The sequence below is a fragment of the Mizuhopecten yessoensis genome, unplaced genomic scaffold (genome assembly GCF_002113885.1).
Source record: "Mizuhopecten yessoensis strain PY_sf001 unplaced genomic scaffold, ASM211388v2 scaffold10069, whole genome shotgun sequence".
In the NCBI taxonomy this organism is placed as follows: Eukaryota; Metazoa; Mollusca; class Bivalvia; order Pectinida; family Pectinidae; genus Mizuhopecten; species Mizuhopecten yessoensis.
The window spans coordinates 162,713-186,272 of NW_018408363.1; the positions used below are offsets into that span (position 1 = coordinate 162,713).

Genomic DNA, 23,560 nt, shown 5'->3' on the forward strand with positions numbered 1-23,560 from the left:
ATTTGGCCACCCTAATCATATTCGATTTTAATATTCCTGACGTCGTTTTATTTTTGAAAGCTCGCAATTCATTTATTTGTGAAATACAAAGCATTGCTCTTGGAATAATTGATCAATCAACTTGCTATGAACGGACCATCTAAACATTGTCCAATCTCCTTTTAGGAATCAGAACATTTGTTTTTTGTTGTTTTCAATAGAATTGATATTCTCAAGAAACTGATTTTGTAACTTTGCTTGAATTTTCATTATTGTATTATCCATAGTCACATTTGGTGGACATTCATCTAGAGATACGAAGCCAGTTGAAGTTCTTTTTACAGGTTCATATCAAGATTAATCTCACACAAGTCGTTCTCTGTAACAAATTCCACCTACCTTTCCCAGACATTTGCTGAAATCATGACTACAATTATAAAAACGAAAAGACAACACTGCCATTTTAATGCATCACTGAATATTACATAGATTGTACATGACAGGGGAGGTAACTCCTGATTAAATTTGACAACTATCATAATCCACAAACATCTACACCTTGTTGAACGTACTCTAATGGTCGCATGCATTAACTGTTTCTCAGTCTCCGCCTACTATCATCCTTATTACACTGGAGCTTCGGTAATACATTACTGTCGCTCCCCGCACAAGTGACCGGATGAAACAGCAGGATCAATGGGTCAATTTTGTGTAGAAAAGGTCAATATTTCACTCATTAGTGGTGACTCGATTTACGGGTTTCGACTATATCTTTTTTTCGTCCTAATACGTCATCTGGTCAGTTGGTTACTGTCCAGGTGGACACCCCGCCGTAGTGTGTACGGCGTGATTGAAACCGACCAATGGCTGTCCAGAGTGAAGCACGGTCTCGCCAATACAGAACAGGTACCTGTAAGAAAAAACAACGTTACGGTCGTTGATGGGATATCTCACTACCATTACATATCTAGGTATTGCTCCTATATGTAAAAACAAAACTTTTACAAAAACGTAACCATAATAAAGTTAAACTTATCTAGTGTATACTAGTACTAATATTAATACCTTTACTCACAGAATAATTGATATATATATATGGAAATGTCTCCCACAAAATGTTATTTCAGCTCGTGACGTATTTTACTTTGAGAAAAGCTTGGACGAATTCTGGAAAGATTTTGAGTTGAAGTACGATGATACAGCGCCTTATATACAGGCTTATTTTATGTTTACCACCATGAATTTCTATCTAATAGAATCTAATATCTAATATCCTATCATATCCAAATACCCAGTCTCCTCTGACGAACCAATATATAACTTGACGTTAGAGGCTACATTATCGCAGCTACGTGTATACTAGTACGTGTAATCAGCGTGTAGGCTGGTAAGGAGTTGGATAATTCTGTTTCAGGGGGAGAACAAAAAAGAGGATACATTCTATATTTATAGAGGATGAAATAACATTTTAAACCAAGTTCTCTCATGCATGCAAACCTGTCCACGCATACTATATACATGTCTTCATTTAAACCACGCTTTGGCAAACATTCCTATCTAAACAGAAATAACCTGATTTTTGTAAATTCAGAATATTTGCATTGTTAATGAACTTCAGTGTAATTCTTAACATTTTCTTCAGATTGTTAAGTATGGATTGTAGAAATGTTATGTATCACAACCAGTAAGTGTTTATGTGTGACGTTTCGATGACCAGTACGGTACGCACCCTGTCACCTTCGTCAGACAAATGACCGTCACACGTAAACACTCACTGGTTATGATACATGACCTTTCTATAACTTAAATGTAAGCTGTTTCATATTCTTTTCTTTTCAAAACAGCTGGACCGGACTGTCTGATGACGTATTTAGTTTCGCCTTTACAGCTGGATAAGGTGAAGGCATTTTGTTAGTTTTCATACTCTACAGTTTCTCTGGATTTTTATTTATTTATTTTTTTGTACGGCTTCCGTCTTAAAAGGAGTACATAGAACCCTTATAGACATTTTTCAACAGTGCCGTTACACTCGCCCATAGCGGTGTAAATGCTTAAGTAGATTACAACATCCGTAATCCCGTAATCACTTCAACCAATAAGAGGCTTAGATCTAATAGACTCAATGCCAATTACCTATGAGGCTTAAATCTTACAGACTCCATGTCTAAATAACCTCTCTGTGACAGACTTATATGTAGAAGGACGGAATACGCTAGTAATAGGCAATTATTTTCTTTAAAAAATTGTTAATCCTCCTTCTTTTTTACCTTGCTTCCGTTTTGCCATCGGTCACCGTGATTCTGGAGAGTGATACGGCCCCGGTCCAGAAGTAAGACAGAATAGAACTGTGTTCCTGGAACTGTGCCTGCACGTTTAGTATGTTGCCAAGGTAATTTCTGGACACAACCATGACTTTGCGTTCTTGACCTTGTCGGAAACCGTCGTCTCTTCTGGTCTGTTGGTTGGTACTACCAGAGAAAGAACATTTAAAGATTGTTACTTTACAAAGCATCGTCATATCATAATCTGATGTTAGGAAATCATTTTTCATAGCATTGACTTAATAAAAGGCCTACTTACATCATGCTATTGAGTTTTGAACTGAAAAGAGATATTTTTCTATCAATCATGCCTAAAATGTTATTTACACCACAGCTCAGAATCCTGTTTTAAAAAATACAAACTTAAAACATACAAACAGAACCATCAGGAATTGCCTAACTTTGTATGGATTGATCAGGATTTGCCTACCTTGTATGGATTCACCAGGAATTGCCTACCTTTGTATGGATTCACCAGGATTTGCCTACCTTTGTATGGTTTCGTCAGTTATTGCCTGCCTTTTTATGGCTGTATCAGGATTTGCCTACCTTTGTATGGATTCATCAGGATTTGCCTACATTTGTATGGATTCATCAGGAATTGCCTACCTTGGTATGAATTCACCAGGATTTGCCTACCTTTGTATGGTTTCATCAGGATTTGCCTACATTCGTATGGTTTCATCGGGAATTGCCTACATGTGTATGGTTTCATCAGGAATTGCCTACCTTTGTATGATTGCCTATCTTTGTATAGTTTCATCAGTAAATGCCTACCTTTTTATTGCTTGATCAGGAATTGCCTACCTTTGTATGCATAAATCCTAAATTGCCTACCTTTGTATGGTTTCGTCAGTTATTGCCTGCCTTTTTATGTCTGTATCAGGAATTGCATACCTTTGTATGGTTTCATCAGTAAATGCCTACCTTTTTATGGCTTTATCAGGAATTGCCTACCTTTGTATGCATAAATCATAAATTGCATACCTTTGTATGGTTTCGTCAGTTATTGCCTGCCTTTTTATGGCTGTATCAGGAATTGCCTACTTTTGTATGGTTTCATCAGGAATTGCCTACATTTGTATGATTGCCTACCTTTGTATGGTTTTATCGGGAATTACCTACCTTTGAATGGATTCACCAGGATTTGCCTGCCTTTTTATGATTGCCTACCTTTGTATGGTTTCGTCAGTTTTTGCCTACATTTGTATGGATTTACCAGGAATTGCCTACCTTTGTATGGATTCATCAGGATTTGCCTACCTTTGTATGCATAAATCCTAAATTGCCTACCTTTGTATGGTTTCGTCAGTTATTGCATGCCTTTTTATGGCTGTATCAGGAATTGCCTACCTTTGTATGGTTTCATCAGGATTTGCCTACATTTGTATGATTGCTTACCTTTGTATGGTTTCATCAGTAAATGCCTACCTTTTTATGGCTTTATCAGGAATTGCCTACCTTTAAATGCATAAATCCTAAATTGCCTACCTTTGAATGGTGAACGTTTGGGAGAGCCCCGATGTTCCTAGTATCCTGAGGCGTAATTCTCCGTGGTCAGTTGACATGGTTGGTCCGAACTGGACGGTCACTTGGTAGTAGTTACCTACGGATGATACAATGATAAAATTATACATGTCACATAATTATATTTTTGGGAGACGTCCAATTATCAACGTCCTTTGACTCGGGTTCGTATACCAGATGAAAATCATTAAATGGATTATCTTCGTGAATGCGAAGTGTTGAAGGTAGGTATTGCAATATCAACAGGTATTGGATTTTGTTATCATTAAAGGGGCTGGTCGGGGAAAAAAATGTCATATTTGCTAAAATGGCATACACATGTTTAAAATACCTTCTTATGAAATATACCGATTCAAATTTTGCTGAAACTAACTCCCTAAGAGTAAAAAATATAATTATATCAAAGAAATCCTAAATCGTCACCTGACAGTCTATAACTCTCTATTGACCCAGATCAGTGATGTAATTTTACCGCAGGGGCTTCCCCGAGATTTCAGTGGTCAAAACTGGACATTGCAAGCAGTTCTCGACCATCATATTGCCGTGGTATAACCTTTGGAAGGCCAGAGAACGCATTTAGACCCATTTATTTTGTATTTTTTCCCCGACCAGCCCCTTTAAACCCGTGGCATAACAGACATACCAAGTGGTCAAGAAGCATTCGTATGATTGATACCACAGTTATAACCAATGTTATATAATACCATTTGATATTCAAGCAGAACCGCAGATCAGTGTGGAGCGTCAGACCACAGATCCGACAGCATTCGAAAAAAAACGAAAATACATACATCAGTATCTTGCAAGTAAAACATACCACAAAACTAGTGTAAGTCTAGTCTTTCTTTGTATTTGATAATATGAGGGGTTGACTGCGATTGTTGAACTTACCACAATAAGGTGGACTGTCTAATGTCGCAAGATAGAATTTGCCCCTTGCACGGAAACTAGCGGCACTGTACCCCATGCTTGGACATGGCTGGTTTCCACAGGAGAAACACCGCCCGACGACGAAGTCCTCGTAGCTATTACAGGGATGGCCCTTCAGGGTACAGGATCTCCCGTTGATGGACTCCGTAAACAGGTAGATCGACCGGTCGTGGCTGCAAGCTAGCATACCGCCAACAGCTTCAAAAGGAAAAAGGATAAAATGTTTAAGTTTGACCACATCATACCTGCACGCTGGTAAGAAAACAGCAACGAAAGGTATTTTAGTAGGGTTTTACCGCTCAATCCAAATTTGTTGATGTTGTGTGCATTACCGTACCCTTAGTTCTGTGTAACTGACCACGTCGATCACGTTTAAGGAGTGGACTACGGTAAGGGGACAAGACCGAAATAGGACCTGCCGCGGAGGAGTCTTATGGTTGAGAACGGCCTATACCTAGATTGAGGTGTGACCTTCTACATTGGCCTAGATTCAGGTGTGGTCTATTGTGGAGTCAATGTTGAGGGATGATCTTCTTTGATGCGATGTGGTCAATCTTTAGGTGTGACCTACATGATATGTCTTGCCAGCCTAGGTTGAGGCGCAGAAGATCAAAGTTCGATCAATATGGTCAAAGTATAGCGCATATATATACATAAGTCTACCGCGAACAAAATCAGCCGCGGTAAAGTGAATTATTAAATCCACCGCGAAATGCGTTTTGCTTGCGATTGGCAATATTTCTATTAAAGGCGCAAATTTCCGATTTTATTTAGAGAAGTTTGATCTCCTGTGCTTTAAGTTGGGCCTATCGCGGGCCAGGTGTGACCTACCGTGTGGGCCTAGTTCGAGATGTGACACAACGTTGGTCCAAGTCTCGTGTGTACATCCGGGCTGGTTACGCCCTCCATTTGGATAGAAGTCAATGTCACCACAGGGCGCCTTCATCCCGTAACCTGTAACCCGCATGTTATATATATATATTTCTCTTCATACAACGTTAAATATCTAATACCGTATCAAAATGTCGGTATACTTTCTTTCGTATACTCGAATTACATCATATCCTTGTCATATTCCTTTCACGTGACTAACTCAGCCATCTAGAATTACTTTAACATCGGGACACTATTTGAAGGAAACAAGATATTAAACCTACCGGAAATTGTATCGTATTCCGTTCCATCGGTGTGTATGACGTCAACAAAGTTAGCATCGGTAGCATCCAGACGCACTTCCGTTGGCGTGTCCTCAAAGTTGGGCTCGGCAGGATCGAGACCTATATATTGAAATAAGTATGAAATGAGGTTATTGTCCAAGGTTGTATTTTGCTAATTACACATTCACTGGCTTTTTTTCAGGACATCATCTTGCTGTATACATTTATTAAGTTAAAGGACGAAACGCTGGCGGGTTCAGAAGTGCATGTCGACTTATTTTGTTGATATTCAATGGACAATTGATCTGAATATTTAACAATATGAATATAGTTGCTTTTTGGGATAAGGCGAATTATGATTCACTTTGAACAAATGAAACCTGATTTCCAAAGTGTTCTAAAAAAAATAAGTCTCCATGTTCATATTTGCTCCGAAGATTTTCCGCTCTGTAATGTTAAATATCGACGATCCCCTCTCTTATATACAACTGTAAGGCTTGTCATAGCTATAATGCTTTCGATGTCTTGTTTGCTGACGTATAGATCCTGTAGACGTGTCCACAAGGTGACAAGATTAAACACTGTCCGAAAGGTTTTGAAATACATAACTTATATGTTTGTCTTAAACATTACTGAACACTTGATAACCTATTATCTTTACTTCGTTATATCCATTTCTGTCAAAATAATCCATTCATTACGTTCCTTGATATTCAATAGACAACTTGATTGAGTGACAAGCCTTACTCCAATTCTTCTTCTTCAGTCTGTCATTCGTGATATCATTAGCTTCAGTACCTATCGACCGCCCCGGTACCTGAAACTGAAATACCCGGTGCCCATTGTACTTAAATACCGTAGTTTCCAAAAATATTCCCATTTCCCCCCACATTTCGTCTTTATTTACTCTACCTACCTGTGATCCGCCCTAGACCCCTGACAATTTGTCCGACATAGCCACACACGTGGGCGCCGAGACTGTGACCAATCAGATGATACTGTGTGCTGGTGGTTCCTACAGCGGTGTTCAGGTAAGAGATCATGGCTGCTACTTCCGCCGCAACGACGCGGGTGTTTGCGACCGCCTGAGTGTAAGGGAACCCGGAACCATTGCCCCAGTCCACAATAATCACGTTCATCCTCTCCTACAGAGTAAAACCGTTAACCTGTGACATAATCCAACATGGCTGTAATATTAGTAGTTATATGGTGTGATATTGACTACAGAGAAACCAAAGAGACATCGGTTATGGCCTCGAGTAATTATCTACCTTCATAAATACCGCAGCATATTCACAAAATAAAATGTCTATATTTTAACGATATATCATATTCACAACCTTATACATATATGCCAAAACAGTTTATTCGCTTCGGGGAATTTGTCATTTCCAGTTGGCATTCATATTGGTTATGAATGCCAACTGAAAGCAGTTCAGAGCTGATACTAAAGTATGCAAATATGTAGCATTACCTTTCTTATGAGTTCGGACATCATGACATGAGCCCAAGTCACGTTGCCGTTCTGTGTGAAGCCGGGGATTATTATCTTGATGGGGAGACTGGATTCGAACCCGGACGTCCATAAGTTGTGTCTGTCATTGCGCACAAGCTGAAAAGGTGCGCTAGGGTTGCTTCTCTCGGAGAACAGAAGGAAGGCGGGTCGTATATGACTTGGAGATAGAGGCAGTGCCCCATCGGTGTTATTAAACGGGTAGTCGTTGGAGAAACAACCCAGGTCCCCGTAACAGAGGGACGAGCGCTTTGTGCGATCACTTCTCAAACTGGACGCAGTACAGAATCCTGAAAACCAAGAAACACACAACATGTATTTCACTTTGTGTATTTTGGACACTGGCAAATGTAGGAAGTGTTCACCAAACGTGATTGGTTTTTGTGAACATCATGTCATATCGACAACTACTATCCACCCTCGAAATCCAGTGGCATTGGCTCCGTTTACCACCACCACCACCACACACACACACACACACACACACTTATCGTTAGTATCCATTTTGATTTTGTTTTGTCTTCATTGATTATTATAGCTGCGCTATCTATTTAATGCTACTATATTTGGGTTTGTGGTAAATTGTGATCGTCGAAGTTCACTTTCGATATCTTACTCTGCAGAGTTCAATATACAAATTCCACTTTATATTTTGTATCCATTTTTATGAGTTGGTTATTAAAAAAATTTAAAAACATTTCTCCCATGCGAATTATAATACGATTTTCTTTTAATTATTTTACGCTTTATATCTGTAGAACAGCATAAAGCTAAAGCCAATCATTGCTCTTACAGATTAAGCACGAGGATATATATATATATATCCCAAACCAAATGCAAAGGCTGGGTCACTATACCCTATGTGAAGGGGACATCTGATGCATTTGCCTGGGTGATGAGGAAACACCATTTCAGCAACCCGATGAGACCACTGACAACCATCGGACAGTTACTGGTGCACCTCAAAGACAAGACTGACATTTTAGACAAACCAGGAGTTGTATATCAAATTCCATGCAAATTTGTCAGCAGTCATATATAGGTGAAACTTGGAGGAAATTTGGTACACGTCTGAAAGTACATCAAAAGGACGTAGAGAAAACGAGCAACAGTACAATAACCATTAACTGATCACGCTAACACCCAAACCCACATCGTCGATAGGGACAATAACAAGATAGTTGAAAGGGAACAATACAAAAAAACGAGACAAATAGAAGTAGCAATCAAAATCAGGAAAACTCATAACATGAACAGAGACGAGGGGGACACCAGCTGAGTCATCTGTATGAACCGATACCGACAAAACAGGGAAGGGGCTAGATCTACACCCTACCTGTAACATAGCTGATGCAGTGTGTATACGCTCCCTATCGATAGGCGAGACGTTTCGGATCGAGTGACATGAAAAATATGCATTTTCGTCACAATGTTGTACAGGTAAAAAAAAATACAAATCGCTCACTCAGTCATAGCTTTACAAAGGGGCCAGTCGGTCTTGAAATGTTGAAATGAGTAATCGAGTTTAAGATTTTACAGTTTTGTTATAGTCCTAATTATATATATGCATAGTAAATGATATCAAAATATACTTTTGTATGTTTTTTAGTACTTTTGCACAGGGGGCGCCACATCTTTACTGAAAGATACCAATTCAATAAATAAACTCTGAGAGATAAATAAAAAAAAATGATACGATAGATCGTTGCAGCCTCTTATAAACAGTGACACAACTGGTAATGTGGTCATATTTGATGCATTTCTCCGTGAATGACTAAATGAGGGTTTCCTGTCAGACCCTTAAATCTCGGGGTATCGAATGCTGAAACGTTACCAGAAGGCAATCAGTTTGGGTATATTGAGTCATTTAGGTTTATGTGCAAAAAGCTGGATTCATTTAGGTTTCCGTGAGAATATTACTTTAGACGGTACCGTATACTCTAAGTGAAATCGAAGATATCAGTTAAAAATAGATACCTTTGCGTTCGTCTGTTGTCATTTTTTGTTCCATGGACCGTGTCCTACAGTACTAAATTCGCCGTTATTGGTAAATGTGATTTTTCTTATTTATTTCATGAACAAGAATTTGAGTTTTAGCACAGCTTATGAATTTGAGCATAAGACCGATTTAATGAATAGCAGGCAACATTGTTTAAGTGTAGGATTGGACTTTGGAAAGTTTCCAAGATCGAAACCCTTAAGCTTTTGATTTTTTCTCTTTTGTTTTTTTTTTGAAAATTTGCTTTCAAATCAACCATTTTAGATAAACTATAGTTCTGTCTCATCCATGGCATAGTGTAATTTTTACGAAATATTTCTGTAAATAATGACTCCAATTTCCATAAGTATGGCAGTGGTAATAATATATAGATGTCGACCTTCTTATCTTAATATTGCTTGAAATGATGTTTTTTAAGAAAGACCTCATTTTAGAAAATGAAATGTGTGGTATATACTGGAAATCGCTGGCAAAACGAGAGATATTAATGGTAAAACCGTTCAGCCCCGCGCCTTGGTGTATTCGTCGACATCTTGAACTCATTATAACGTGTTCCTGTGAGCTATATGTAGCGCTAGCTACATCAACACGAGAAGTCTGGAGCTGGCTAGGATAACATGGTCTTCTGTCTGTTTGAAGTACAATTTATTCTGGTTATCAGGTTCGACATCTTTTATAAATTATAACGGCAATGGCTCGTACAGATCTGAGAACACGTGTGAGGATCCGATGTAGTTTTGAAGTGTTAGCAAAGGTCATATTTCATTACAAGTCCATGACGTGTGCACATTTCATTTTTTATCATATTGAAATTAAGAGCCTCTGATCAGAATTCTAATAAAAACTGCAACATATTATTACAAATTATTATTGTTGTTTTATGTTTAACTCGATATAATGTATGATGGTCATAAATAAAGACATTTTATCCTCGAACTATACTTCATAGCCTGCATAGAAGTACAAGACAAAACCCATATATTTAGTGTTAACAGGAGATGGTATCGCATTAAATCATCTTGAACATAATATGATCGTTTATATCTTAACACTTCTGTAGTCCTAAAAAGTACAATGTTTTCACACACGTACTTACCAAGCAGGAGATAACTCCCAAGCGCTAAGAGAACGGAGACCATCTTGCTTTATGGCAATTCTTTATTTTGGAACTGGTAAGGTAAACATTTGGTCATGAGTGTAGAGTCTGCGCCTGACCTATTGGTGCCCTAATTACGGGAACTGTGAAAACATCGTACCACTGCACGTGATTGAACCGACGCAATGCGCATGCGTTATATTGTTTTTACTAAAAATATCTTGGCACGGTCGTTTCAAAGTCAAATTAGCTATGCTATTTGAACGTCATTAGGTTGTTAATGATATTCCCATTTAAGCTGGGTTTTGTAGTTCACTGCCATTTAATTATCTATTTCTGAGATATATTATTACTTTACTCGAACGATTTCCAAAATGATGTTCCCGTAAGAGTAGACTTTAAAAGCTTCCTGCAAATACGATATCCATGAAATTCCACGTCTGAATGAGGTCCTTATCATTTATATCCCTAACAGCTGAACAGCATCCATGATACGCACACTATGTGTACATAGAAGCGGACGAGATAATAACAAAATAATTAAATTAACCGAATTCAGTACTTGACTACTGCTCATGTCTTGCAGTCTGGTAGAGGAATTATTGGAAATATTTTAAGCTGTTGTAATTTAAGCAGATTGAAAATTTACCTAACTTGAAATCCTTGTAATGAAAAAGCATGCAAATTAATTGTCAAATGATTAAAAAGATAACTTACAATTTCGATGCATCATGCGGCTGAAATGCTCACATGGTATTTATTATTTGTAATTAACAGGATCTCGAGAGAATTCAGACGGATATTCCAACTATAACATAATTTTGTCAAATTATTTGGCCTAATCCATTTAAAATTAATAACTACGTTTCAATATATACATCATATTTCAAACACATGAACTGTTTAGTCCATTAATCACCTGACTAAATTTGTATTTGTTCAGTAATTACATTCATATGATGCCCCGACAAGTCACTTTAGGTCGCTCATCACCCAAAAACCACACCAACTTGTGTCTGACCGGGGCGGGGCGCTCATCATACCTAATCCACATCAACATATGTGTCTAACAGCCCCGCTCATCATCCTAAATCAACATGTGCCTGACCGCCCCGCTAATCATCCCAAACCCACATCTACTTGTGCCTGACCGCCCCACTCATCATCCCAAATCAACATCTACTTGTGCCTGACCACCCCACTCATCATCCCAAATCCACATCACCATGTGTCTGACCGACCCGCTCATCATCCCAAATCCACATCGATATGTGTCTGACCGCCCCGCTAATCATCCCAAACTTACATCTACTTGTGCCTGACCGCCCCGCTAATCATCCCAAATCCACATCAACATGTGTCTGACCGCCCCACTCATCATCCTAAATCCACATCTACTTGTGTCTGACCGCCCCACTCATCATCCCAAATCCACATCAACATGTGTCTGACCGCCCCACTCATCATCCTAAATCCACGTCTACTTGTGTCTGAGCGCCCCACTCATCATCCCAAATCCACATCTACGTGTGCCTGACCGCCCCGCTCATCATTCCAAATCCACATCTACTTGTGTCTATCCCCACTCATCATACCAAATCCCCACCAACATGTGACTGACCTCCGAGCTCACCATCCTAAACTCACATCAACACGTGTCTGACCGCCAAGCTCATCATCCCAAATCCACATCAACACGTGACTGACCGCCCAGCTCATCATCCCAAATCCACATCAACGCGTGTCTGACCTCCCAGCTCACCATCCTAAAGCCACATCAACACGTGTTTGACCGCCCAGCTCACCATCCTAAACCCACCTCACCATGTGTCTTACCGACCCGCTCATCATCCCAAATCCACATCAACATGTGTCTGACCGCCCCACTCATCATCCCAAATCCACATCAACATGTGTCTGACCGACACGCTCAACATCCCAACTCAACATCAACATGTGTCTGACCGCCCCACTCATCATCCCAAATCCACATCAACATGTGTCTGACCGCCCCACTCATCATCCCAAATCCACATCTACTTGTGTCTGAGCGCCCCACTTATCATCCCAAATCCACATCTACTTGTGTCTGAGCGCCCCACTCATCATCCCAAATCCACATTTACTTGTGTCTGACCGCCCCACTCAACATCCTAAATCCACATCAACACGTGTCTGACCTCCCCACTCATCATCCAAAATTCACATCAACACGTGTCTGACCGCCCAGCTCACCATCCTAAATCCACATCAACACGTGTCTGACAGCCCAGCTCATCATCCCAAACCCACATCAACACGTGTCTGACCTCCGAGCTCATAATCCTAAACCCACATCAACACGTGTCTGGCCTCCGAGCTCACCATCCTTAACCCACATCAACACGTGTCTGACCTCCCCACTCATCATCCCAAATCCACATCAACACGTGACTGACCGCCCAGCTCATCATCCCAAACCCACATCAACACGTGTCTGAACTCCCCACTCATCATCCCAAATCGACATCAACTCGTGTCTGACCGCCCAGCTCACCATCCTAAACCCACCTCACCATGTGTCTTACCGACCCGCTCATCATCCCAAATCCACATTTACTTGTGTCTGACCGCCCCTCACAACATCCTAAATCCACATCAACCCGTGTCTGACCTCCGAGCTCACAATCCTAAACCCACATCAACACGTGACTGACCGCCCAGCTCATCATCCCAAATCCACATTTACTTGTGTCTGACCGCCCCACTCAACATCCTAAATCCACATCAACCCGTGTCTGACCTCCGAGCTCATAATCCTAAATCCACATCAACATGTGTCTGATTGCTTCGCTCACAATCCTAAATCAACATCAACATGTGTCTGATTGCCTCGCTCACAATCCTTAGTCCGCATCAACATGTGTCTGACGTCCAAGCTCATCATCCTAAATCCACATCAACATATGTGTCTGACTTCTCTGCTCCTCCTTTAATCCTCAACAAAATGCGTATGACCGCCCACCTCATCTTCCCAAATCCACATCAACATCCATGCACATCAACATGTGTCTGACTGCCCCGGGCGCTCATCATCCTTACTCCACATCAACATGTGTCTGATTGCCCCGGGCGCTCATCATCCATACTCCACATCAACATGTGTCTGATTGCCCCGGGCGCTCATCATCCTTACTCCACATCAACATGTGTCTGACTGCCCCGGGCGCTCATCATCCTTACTCCACATCAACATGTGCCTGACTGCCCCGGGCGCTCATCATCCTTACTCCACATCAACATGTGCCTGACTGCCCCGGGCGCTCATCATCCTTACTCCACATCAACATGTGCCTGACTGCCCCGGGCGCTCACCATCATTACTCCACATCAACATGTGTCTGCAAATCAGCTTGTGTCTGATCGCCCAGCTCATCGTATTTTGTTTTATATCTCCCTGACTTAATAAACTCTCTCTCTCATTTTTGGATTTTGGTAATGTCAACGGGGACCCGAGAATTAAGACACGTTTGTTTTGAAATATTTTAATTCATATATCAGGCCTTTCCTGGTATGAGGAGAGTATCATTAGACTTTTAGCGGTTTATATTAACTAACATCCATTTTGCCATTCTACAGAAGTATTGCAAAGGGCCTGAGAATTAAACACAATAGTTAAATACATGTTTGGATATCTAAAAGAGGGCATCGTCTACATTACTTTCCATTTGCGTGGCACTAATTTAACTGCATTATTGTTAAACCCTAAAATGTCTAATAATACTACACAAATGCTTCGACATGCATACCTTAATTCTCTGGTCATTGTGAACGATCCGGGCTAACTTCATTCTGACTATGTGTATTAGTACTTAACTTGTAATTTTGTAACGTTACATAATACACGGAGTAGTTATAGAAGATCTGCCGTGGGCACATAGGCCTAGATAGTGTGCAGTTCCATATTTTAATTCAAAATCTACACATATTGTCCGATTTCATCGGATCGAATATATATTACGCAGTCAAAAAAATGTTGAGATAAATAATGCGGTCGTCCTAGGTTTTCCCCAAAGTGTTGCAACGGGATTATTCCAAACACCTGTACGTGATATTGCATAGTTGGGAGTCGTGGCGCCCAGCTGTCTCGTAATTATCTCCCCTGTTTGGTTCGCAGGTGTCCACAAGGTGGCGAATGGCACGAAAAATGGCGGAAGACATCGAGAAAACTGTGCCACTGTTGATAATATTTGGGATTTTGTGTGCTTTCTGCTCAGGTAAACTCACTTTATGTACTTTCATTGAATGGTATTTACATAGTTGCATAAATGTATATCTTACATATTTTCATGATGGTGTAGATTAAGGTTTAAACTTAGATTTTAACTCAGGTAGACTGTAATGTTTACGACTGACTCATTGCGATACTTGGAACGAGAACGGTTTTTTTCCTGTTAATGTTACTACTGTATACTTTTGTAGTCTACTGTCGGGAAAACCATGTTGTGTTTATTTGTGATAATACAAACGACAAGCAGGTGTGCCAACAGCGCTGCCAAAATAAGTTCCATATCTTAGTCGCTCGTCTTACTGCCTAACATTCAATGGAATAGAGTCGCTTAATGAAGAAAAATCATTTTATTTGTTGTCTTCATGTTTTTTATGATACAAGGGGTATTTTTGTATATGCAGATTTTTTGAGTTATACTGAAAGTCAGACTCCTGTGCTTAAACCTTTTTATTTGTAAAGTATGGGCTGGCCGAGGGGTGACACAGTTCATTTAAAATGATGTCACAGAGATGAACAGTACTGTTCTAAATACTGCCTATGTATATAGTATGTTGTACTATAAATAATCATCAAATGTACGACACAATAACAGTCAAGCAAACACTTCTCCGATTATTGACAGAGAAATTCAAAAGGTAAGGGTCAAAATCATTTTTGAGTCATGATCCGATCTATACATTTGAAGGTATAGTGTATATGTAGATGACCATAATTATTACCCGTTTACAGTTTTCAATGATTTCACAGAGTTTATCTGAAAAAAATGCTATGCCGGTGCCATTCTCCTTTACATTACCAAGCTGCATCAGAAAACCATACTTCTGGAGAAAGATAAACTTGTGATAATACCTTACGGTTCCAGGTTGTTTCGCCCAAAATCCCATTCGCCCTAGCTAGGTTGATTCGTGCTTGGTTGTTTCGCCCTAAAACACAAAAATATGGCGAAACATTGTTTGGTATTTTCTTTCAATTTTAGTAGTTTAAGTCACAAATTAAGTCTTTCTTTGTCTTCCATTAAATTACGATAAATTTTGTAAAAAGAAATGTGTTTGTCTTGTTTTTAAGCGAGTGTGACAAACGGCAGCTGTGAAAAGCTGACTCCGCACTCACACAGTTTTTTCTACATGAAATATATCTAACAACAATATGGAAAGTTATCAATTAAGTGTCCTTGATATATTTAAATATTAATGTTTATATTAGCGTATAAATTAACAAAATATTTTTAAGGCGAAACAACCTAGGGCAAACAGGATTTAGGGTAAAACAACCTGTTACCCTACCTTACAAACCAATACCCAGATAAAAATGGAAAAGAAACAAAATGATCATGAAATTCAGAAAAAAAAAGTTTCCTTCAGTTCAATTAATTAAGCTATATACTAGCAATACAAAATAACTTCAGAATTATTCAAAAAGAGATGTGGAAACGCATGAAACTTAACAAAATGGATGTTAAATGTTAATTGACAAAAGCAATTTTTGAGACACATTTACACTGTATATTTGAGTCAAAGACTTGTGCTTTTCCTGTGTATGTGGGCCGGGACTCCATAAGAGAGCATTTGACTCATCGACATATTGTGAAAATGATGGTCAGGACCTACCTGAAGAAGTCTTGCAAAAGTCACTGTGATATACATGCATCTTATTATAATCCACATGTTATTATAGCACACATGAACACTATCTGTTTTTGGTCATGATCACAATGAAATGACCAAATTAAAGTCAAGAGTAATTGATTAATGCATAATTTTCCTACATTTAAACTGATGTGCCAAGTTATTTGTCTGCTAATATAGTATTGGGAAAAGGTCTAAAACAAATATATCATTATAGGAAGTAGAAAATTAAAAACAGGTTTAAAAAAAAAATGCTTTAGGTTGATACATAAAACTGACTACATTTCTAATGGATTTATATATTTACCTGTAAAGCACACTGAATTCTTGCATTGATCTTAATTAGACACAGTCATATTGTTAGAATTCAGAGCACATGGTGAAATAATCAAAAATATACAAGAAGTAAAACTCATATAAATTGAATCCCCTCATAACTCAAACGTAATCTTCATATAATGATAGTCTTTGTTATTCTCAAAGAAATGTTATACTGTATTATTACTGATGTTAAAATTGGTTAATTTCTAAACATACTGGTAATTCAGCTGATAAGGTAAAACAAAAAGAGATACAACAGCCCATTCCTTTATAACTTTGGGAAATATAGCATCATTTGTACTGGAATTGGGAATATATTCCTCGGTTTTGGGTCATTTTGGGAAAATAAGGCACCTTTTAGCAATGGGAAACCACCTGTATTCGGCTGTAAAACTGAGCAAACAAATCACTGATAGAGATAAGGTTGTTTAGATTTGTGTTAGTTCAGATTTGTTCAAGTGACAGAGCCGAACTTGAGCCACTCAATTACCAGTTGTTATTCTCTTATTTTCCCATTTTACTGTCAATAATGAGAGTTACTGTGAAACTAGAGTAAAGTATCCAGTTGATGGATGAGCCACATTGATTATTCGTTATAACACCATGTACAGAGACTCATTGGAGTCAGTCTGTCCTGTTGATCATATATAATTGTGTGTGTCAATCAATACATATCTGATCATAATGACACTACAGACCTGTAAATGATGAAGTATAATACTGCAAAATACTCTCATAGCCAGTTGTATGGAATTTAAAACAAAATGTATTATAGAGGTACATATATATATATGCATGTACATGTACACATACATGTAGTAAATCAGGGGAAAGGTACATAATGTTAACTTGCTATATTTTCTATGTACATGTACATGTATATACTGTACTCCGTAAATATATACCCAGAACTAGGTTGAAGTGTTTTATTTACACTCTACATATACATGCATGTTTGCTCCCAAGCTGTATAGGATTTTGTTAGGGTTAGTTAGGGGTCTTATACAGGCCCCTTTCCATAAGATAAACTGATATAGAAAAATTCTGCTTTCTTTTCCCAAATTCAATGCAAAAATCACTTTATTTTGTGTTAATTTTCCGAAAGTCGCATGGGACAGGCCCCTAGGCATGTTGAAAGGAATTGTTTATGATGATCTATATCAATTCTCATGTATAAAATCTTAAATATTATTGATCTACTTACTGAAGATCTTGTAAATTATATATGCATGTTGTTTACTCAAAATTTACGTGCTTTATTGGGTATCAATTTGAGTAAATTATCAGATAACGTTCTTTCAAGCTGAAAAATCACTGACAAAACACATGTACAGCGAAAAAGTATCTGGTAATTATACATGTACATTGTATGAGAACTATATATTAAAATAAATGTGATCACAGCAGTCTGTTGTCACACATGCACATTGTATATATATGCATGGTATGTACATGTACATGGACTGTATACAGGAACGTCTGAATCAATGGAGATTTTTAAAATAAATATATTTAACCCTCATTTTTTTACATTTTTGTGGTTTCGTTGACCCACGTCTTTCCTGTTGTCTGGTTTCGTCTGTTTTTAGAGAGTAATTTACAGTTTTTCATTTAACACTAAAATTCTGTACATGATGACGACATTCATGTACTACATGTACAACCCGTCCATGTGGAACAATGATCACAAGCTATGTTATAATCATTCAAGTAACATGAATGGCTAGATATGCCATCACACAACTTCAATCCAATTTACTGATGGAATGTTTTGTCATTTTGTAGCCATTTTTCCACCAATCATCATTTGAACTTGTTGCTTTAACCATTAAAACACAATTCTAAAATGTTGTATCTTTTATTCACATCACAAAAGAAATTTAAATGATTTGGGTAGATTTAATGGCTTTTTTTCATGCTTTTACATTGTTCAATTCCCATGGTACTTTATAACATTAGGTCGGAAAATCAATCAAAGGATCATAAATAAAAAATACATCACATAAAAAATCTGATATGAAATAATCAGATTAACACTTAAATGGCAAAAAGATGGGCTCGATCACATGAAAATGTTCATGCAGGCTAACTTTGGTAATATCATATAATTATATAGAGTTTATGATGGCCAGCTGTTAGATGAAAAGCTGACACATATTTCAGTTAGTGTGTTTCCTCTGAACAGAAGTTGTCGGTGACTCATGTAACAATTTAAATGTATGCCGGTATTATATATGTCTGTTCTGGGTGAACTTGTTAGCTGTAATTTAGCAATTTTCGTGTTAGTGTATAGGATTGCGAGTTCACATAAAGTACGTGTGTAATAGGATAGCTAGTCCCTCGTCTCACTCCCTCCATTTGGCCTGTCAGAATTGGTTAACAAAGCATATGAAATACAATGTTATAATCCACAGATGTTCATTCCTTCCTGACATGCACACACAAAACCTCTTAGTTAAGATCTAGAAGATTCATTTTAATTTGATTCTCACCTGCCATTTTCCAATTTAGCACACCATTTTCTTCCCTGTATTAGCCTAGACCTTGATAACCATAACATGCTATGCCACTTTAAAAATTTACCTTGTGAATATAAAAAATGTGGAAACATGTTTTTTGCATCTGACTATGGTATATCATTTCTATATACCTATAGCTATCAGTCTATGTCGACATGTATGTACAACTCCATTAGCCTGGCGGTCTGCGCTTGTACATTTTATGTCGGCGCTCTAGATGTTTTAAATTTTTACTATGAAAATAAATATATATGTCAAGCTATTAAAAATTTTCAAAATTTGCCTGCGAGCAAATTCACAAAAATGAAATTGCACACTCTAGTGCCTTTATGATGTTGTTAGACATTTTAGTGTAAATTCTGTTTAGTGAACCCAGAATTCTTCATTTAGGGAGTCAAAGAACAGTCTATACAGTGTATGTTTGCTAGCTGGTAGAATGATTGATGTGTAAATGGAAAGCTGATTAAAATAGTGACCTGTAAATTTACTGATAGAAGGAATTACATGTAGTTTAGCTGATTTAAGGAGTAAAAAGTGAATATGCCTTAAATCCTAATTTCAAATTTTAATTCCTTTTTAGTGTGTAAATTAAGTGATCTGATCATGAAGAGTCAGTGAGATTGAGTGATGTGTAAATTTATAAGCTTATAATGGAAGGAGTGACATGTGAATTTACATATCTAGTTAAGGAGTTAGGTGTGAATTAGACTGATGATCAAAGTATACGTAGCGATATGTATTTTGAATCAGCTGGTTTATTATGAAATTATATAGATTACCTGTGATAGAAAGGATGACATATAAATAAGCTGATTTGAAGAGATGACATGTAAATTTTGAATTAGCCGAAGATGCAACACAATCAATATATTTTTACCATAACTGTAAATGTTATTAATTTACCAATTTCTTGGTTCATTCCGGATCCAAAGCCCTTGAAAAATCCATAAAGAAGTTTGTCTTGTAACTTCTTAATGCTTGTCTGGTTTGTAAAACAAGCAGTGCTGCAGAGATTCTTATTCATACTTGTAGTCCAGAAATTATACATTATATTTTATTTTATTTTATGATAAATGAGTCTTATAAACTTCTCATCTAACTGCGCGATTCACACCTGGCTAACATTTCCCTATGTGTGTGTGCCTGCGCGTGTACATGCTGGAGATGTATATGTATTGTAAATGTGTTCTGTTTGTAGACATCCTCGATATCCAGGAGTTATGCTCACTTACTCTCTCTGCACCACTAGAATATGTCAAAGCAAAATTGAAGCCACAAAGACAGCTCTTTGGTTGGTCTCAGGTAACAAAACCTGACCAATGGCTAGGTTGATACCTGTCCTTAGAAGATTACAAAGGGACCACACCGACTTCAAAGTCAGTCAATTTTAACATTATGCCACCACAAGATTCTTTTGATGTATATCAAAGGATCAAACTAGTTTTCTTGTACATGTCTCATCAACAAGTTGGCACACACTGAGCCTTCAGTTTTGCAATGACATATTCCAGGGGTGCAGAGACGGTAAGTGAGCGTAACCCCTAGATATTGAGGATGGTTTGTAGTGGGACTGTGCTTCCAACGGTATCATTTATAGTGCCACCTCATATTTGATAAAATTACTGATGATCATGAATGGACTTAAATATACATAAGTTTTATGTTCCATTCAAACATTCTTTCCTGTGGAAAATCCCAAGTGAAGGAATTTCTTTCAGTGAGGGAATGTACATGAAACTGACGGCACCTACATGTATGCATACTATAATGTGACTCTATACCACATCAGAGATACAAGGTGTACAGTACACCAGTGTCAGATATGTCATCACACTTGTATATATATATATATATATTTCATGTGGTTCCCAGTCATCCCGGGAATGCTTCCATTGTGTTTTGTTACACCTATCATAATTTATCTATATAGTCACATGACTTGAGTCTGTTAATTTTGAAACACATATTACCAGAAATACTAAAATCCTTTTTAATAAGAAAAATATCAACTCCAGGCAACTGCATATTTGTGTTATTATTTTTAATTGATGATAAAATGTTTCATAATTAATAATTATAGTCCAGAGGTTCCATGTTATAGATCTGTACAGTTATATGCGTATTTGTGTGATTGAGAATCTAGTGCAAAATACAAAATGTTGTTTGCTTCATGATGCCCTCCCTTCCCTAATAGTATGATTAATTGTGCACTCTTCGGCAATTTTCAAGGAAGCACTATGAAATTGAGATAACTCTTCTACCTGGTAAATGAAGCATACAAAATAAAAATTATTACCTATATATAGCTAACTACCTTCCCAAAATTTTTCAGGTTTGTAATAGGAAAAAACATGTTATTTTTTTGGTCTAGTTTGAGGCAGAAAACAGGAAAAGTGACATGCAAATAACTAATTCTATACATCCTGATGACTTTAATTCTGGTTAAATCAGTTTCTGTGTTGTTGGAATGCCTCTTTAAATCATTATCATCATATCTTAATTATATAACTGTGTTATAGACTTGTTAGGTTGTGTGACTTTGACTTTACCTGTGTTATAGACTTGTTGGGTTGTGAGACTTTGACTTTACCTGTGGTATAGACTTGTTGAGTTGTGAGACTTTGACTTTACCTGTGGTATAGACTTGTTGGGTTGTGAGACTTTGACTTTACCTGTGGTATAGACTTGTTGGGTTGTGAGACTTTGACTTTACCTGTGTGATATAGACTTGTTAGGTTGTGAGTCTTTGACTTTACCTGTGTGATATAGACTTGTTAGGCTGTGATACTTTGACTTTACCTGTGTTATAGACTTGTTGGGCTGTGAGATTTTGACTTTACCTGTGGTATAGACTTGTTGGGTTGTGAGACTTTGACTTTACCTGTGTGATAGACTTGTTAGGTTGTGTGACTTTGACTTTATCTGTGTTATAGACTTGTTAGGTTGTGTGACTTTGACTTTACCTGTGTGATAGACTTGTTAGGTTGTGATACTTTGACTTAATCTGTTTTTATATGCCGTATACGTACTGCGTCGTCCGTCTTCCGTTCGTCAACTTTTTCTTTTGAAAGATGTACTGCTTCTGAAGAAATGGAGGACCTAGATTCATGATATTTGGCCAGTAGGTACCTGGGTTGGAGTGCTATAAAGTTTCCTCATTAAAAAGACCTAGACCTACATATACAGCCAAGGTCACTGGGGTAAAATACATTAAAAACTTCAAACAACAATATCCTAAGAACCATTTGGTCTAGAATCATGATACTGGGGTGAATTGGTCTTTTGTTTATTACAGTAATGAGGTCAAAGGTCAAATTTAAGTGCAAGTTGGGAGTCAAAGGTCAATGTGGGTTTAAAGCTTTAAAATTAAAATTTCAAGTTTCAAACAACAATATCTTCAGAACCGTTTAAGAGTATATGTTAAAATAAATATCTTGTGTTCTTGTTACCAAATTTGATCTTAAGTAACCTATATGTCAGTTTCATGTAACAAAAGAAACCGGTGAGTGATACAGGCCCTATGGGCCTCTTGTTTAGACTTCATAACAAGTTATTTTCATTCATGTAGCTCATTCACCTCTGAAAACACATTTGATTTTTTCCAATTCAAAAGATGGAATAGTCCATTAAAACAATTCAGGGATGAATAAGTTAAAATACAAAAGGTGCATACAGGTTTTGCTTGAATACAGAATGTATACCTGCATTGCTGTACATGTACCAGTATAAAAGACATTGGTTTTCTCCGGGTGCTCCAGTTTCTTTCCACATCAACAACCCCAGCACATTAACATGCGACCAACCAGACTGATTAACAGATTTAAATAACTTGTTTCATAATTGTTGTAAAATTACTATAAGTTTATGTAATATACAGGACCCAGAAGATGAAACATAATGATTATTACTGGTTATTTGTGTTTCAGCGGATGACTGTGAGGATGGCCGGTTTGGATGGAAGTGCAGGTTCACATGTCGATGTAAAGATAATGCTGTGTGTGACAAAATAACAGGGGAGTGTCCTGATGGTTGTGAAGACAACTACTACGGCGCCAGCTGTCTGTTAGGTTTGTATTATAATGGTTGTCAGGACAACTACTACAGTGCTAGCTGTCTGTTAGGTTTGTATAATAATGGTTGTCAGGACTACTACGTTGTCAGGACTACTACAGTGCCAGCTGTCTCTTAGGTTTGTATGATAATGGCTGTCAGGACAACTACTACTAGCTGTCTGTTAGGTTCGTATAATAATGGTTGTGAGGACAACTACTACAGTGCTAGCTGTCTGTTAGGTGTGTATGAT

At 37.8% G+C, this 23,560-nt stretch overlaps 2 protein-coding genes across 2 annotated transcripts in view; one reads left to right on the forward strand and one right to left on the reverse strand.

Annotated features, from left to right (window-relative positions):
* Positions 1 to 422: 422 nt before the first annotated feature.
* LOC110459458 (pancreatic lipase-related protein 2-like) lies at positions 423 to 10,676 on the reverse strand. Its single transcript, XM_021511721.1, has 9 exons — positions 10,523 to 10,676; positions 7,389 to 7,717; positions 6,831 to 7,059; positions 5,915 to 6,034; positions 5,589 to 5,711; positions 4,719 to 4,955; positions 3,792 to 3,906; positions 2,247 to 2,447; positions 423 to 889 (listed from the first exon to the last, which is right to left on the reverse strand). Exons 1-9 carry the CDS (start codon positions 10,563 to 10,565, stop codon positions 787 to 789), a joined length of 1,500 nt encoding a protein of 499 aa, XP_021367396.1. The 5' UTR covers positions 10,566 to 10,676; the 3' UTR covers positions 423 to 786.
* Positions 10,677 to 14,679: 4,003 nt separating this feature from the next.
* The window catches only part of LOC110459459 (receptor-type tyrosine-protein phosphatase kappa-like), a 45,901-nt gene continuing 37,020 nt past the window's right edge, over positions 14,680 to 23,560 (forward strand). The window contains exons 1-2 of the mRNA XM_021511723.1: positions 14,680 to 14,778; positions 23,184 to 23,324. Coding sequence (XP_021367398.1) covers positions 14,697 to 14,778; positions 23,184 to 23,324 — 223 coding nt within the window. The 5' untranslated portion in view covers positions 14,680 to 14,696. The remainder of the gene's footprint in view (positions 14,779 to 23,183; positions 23,325 to 23,560) is intronic.

What these genes read in the sequence shown, in the direction of transcription:
- LOC110459458 (XM_021511721.1), bottom strand. Translation starts at nt 10,565, where the DNA reads ATGGTCTCCGTTCTCTTAGCGCTTGGGAGTTATCTCCTGCTTG. An exon ending in TGTCCGAACTCATAAGAAAG is followed by an intron (nt 7,060 to 7,388) that starts GTAATGCTACAT and finishes TTTACTCTGTAG; the next exon opens with GAGAGGATGAACGTGATTAT. An exon ending in TCTCGAACTAGGCCCACACG is followed by an intron (nt 4,956 to 5,588) that starts GTAGGTCACACC and finishes TTCCTTTTGAAG; the next exon opens with CTGTTGGCGGTATGCTAGCT.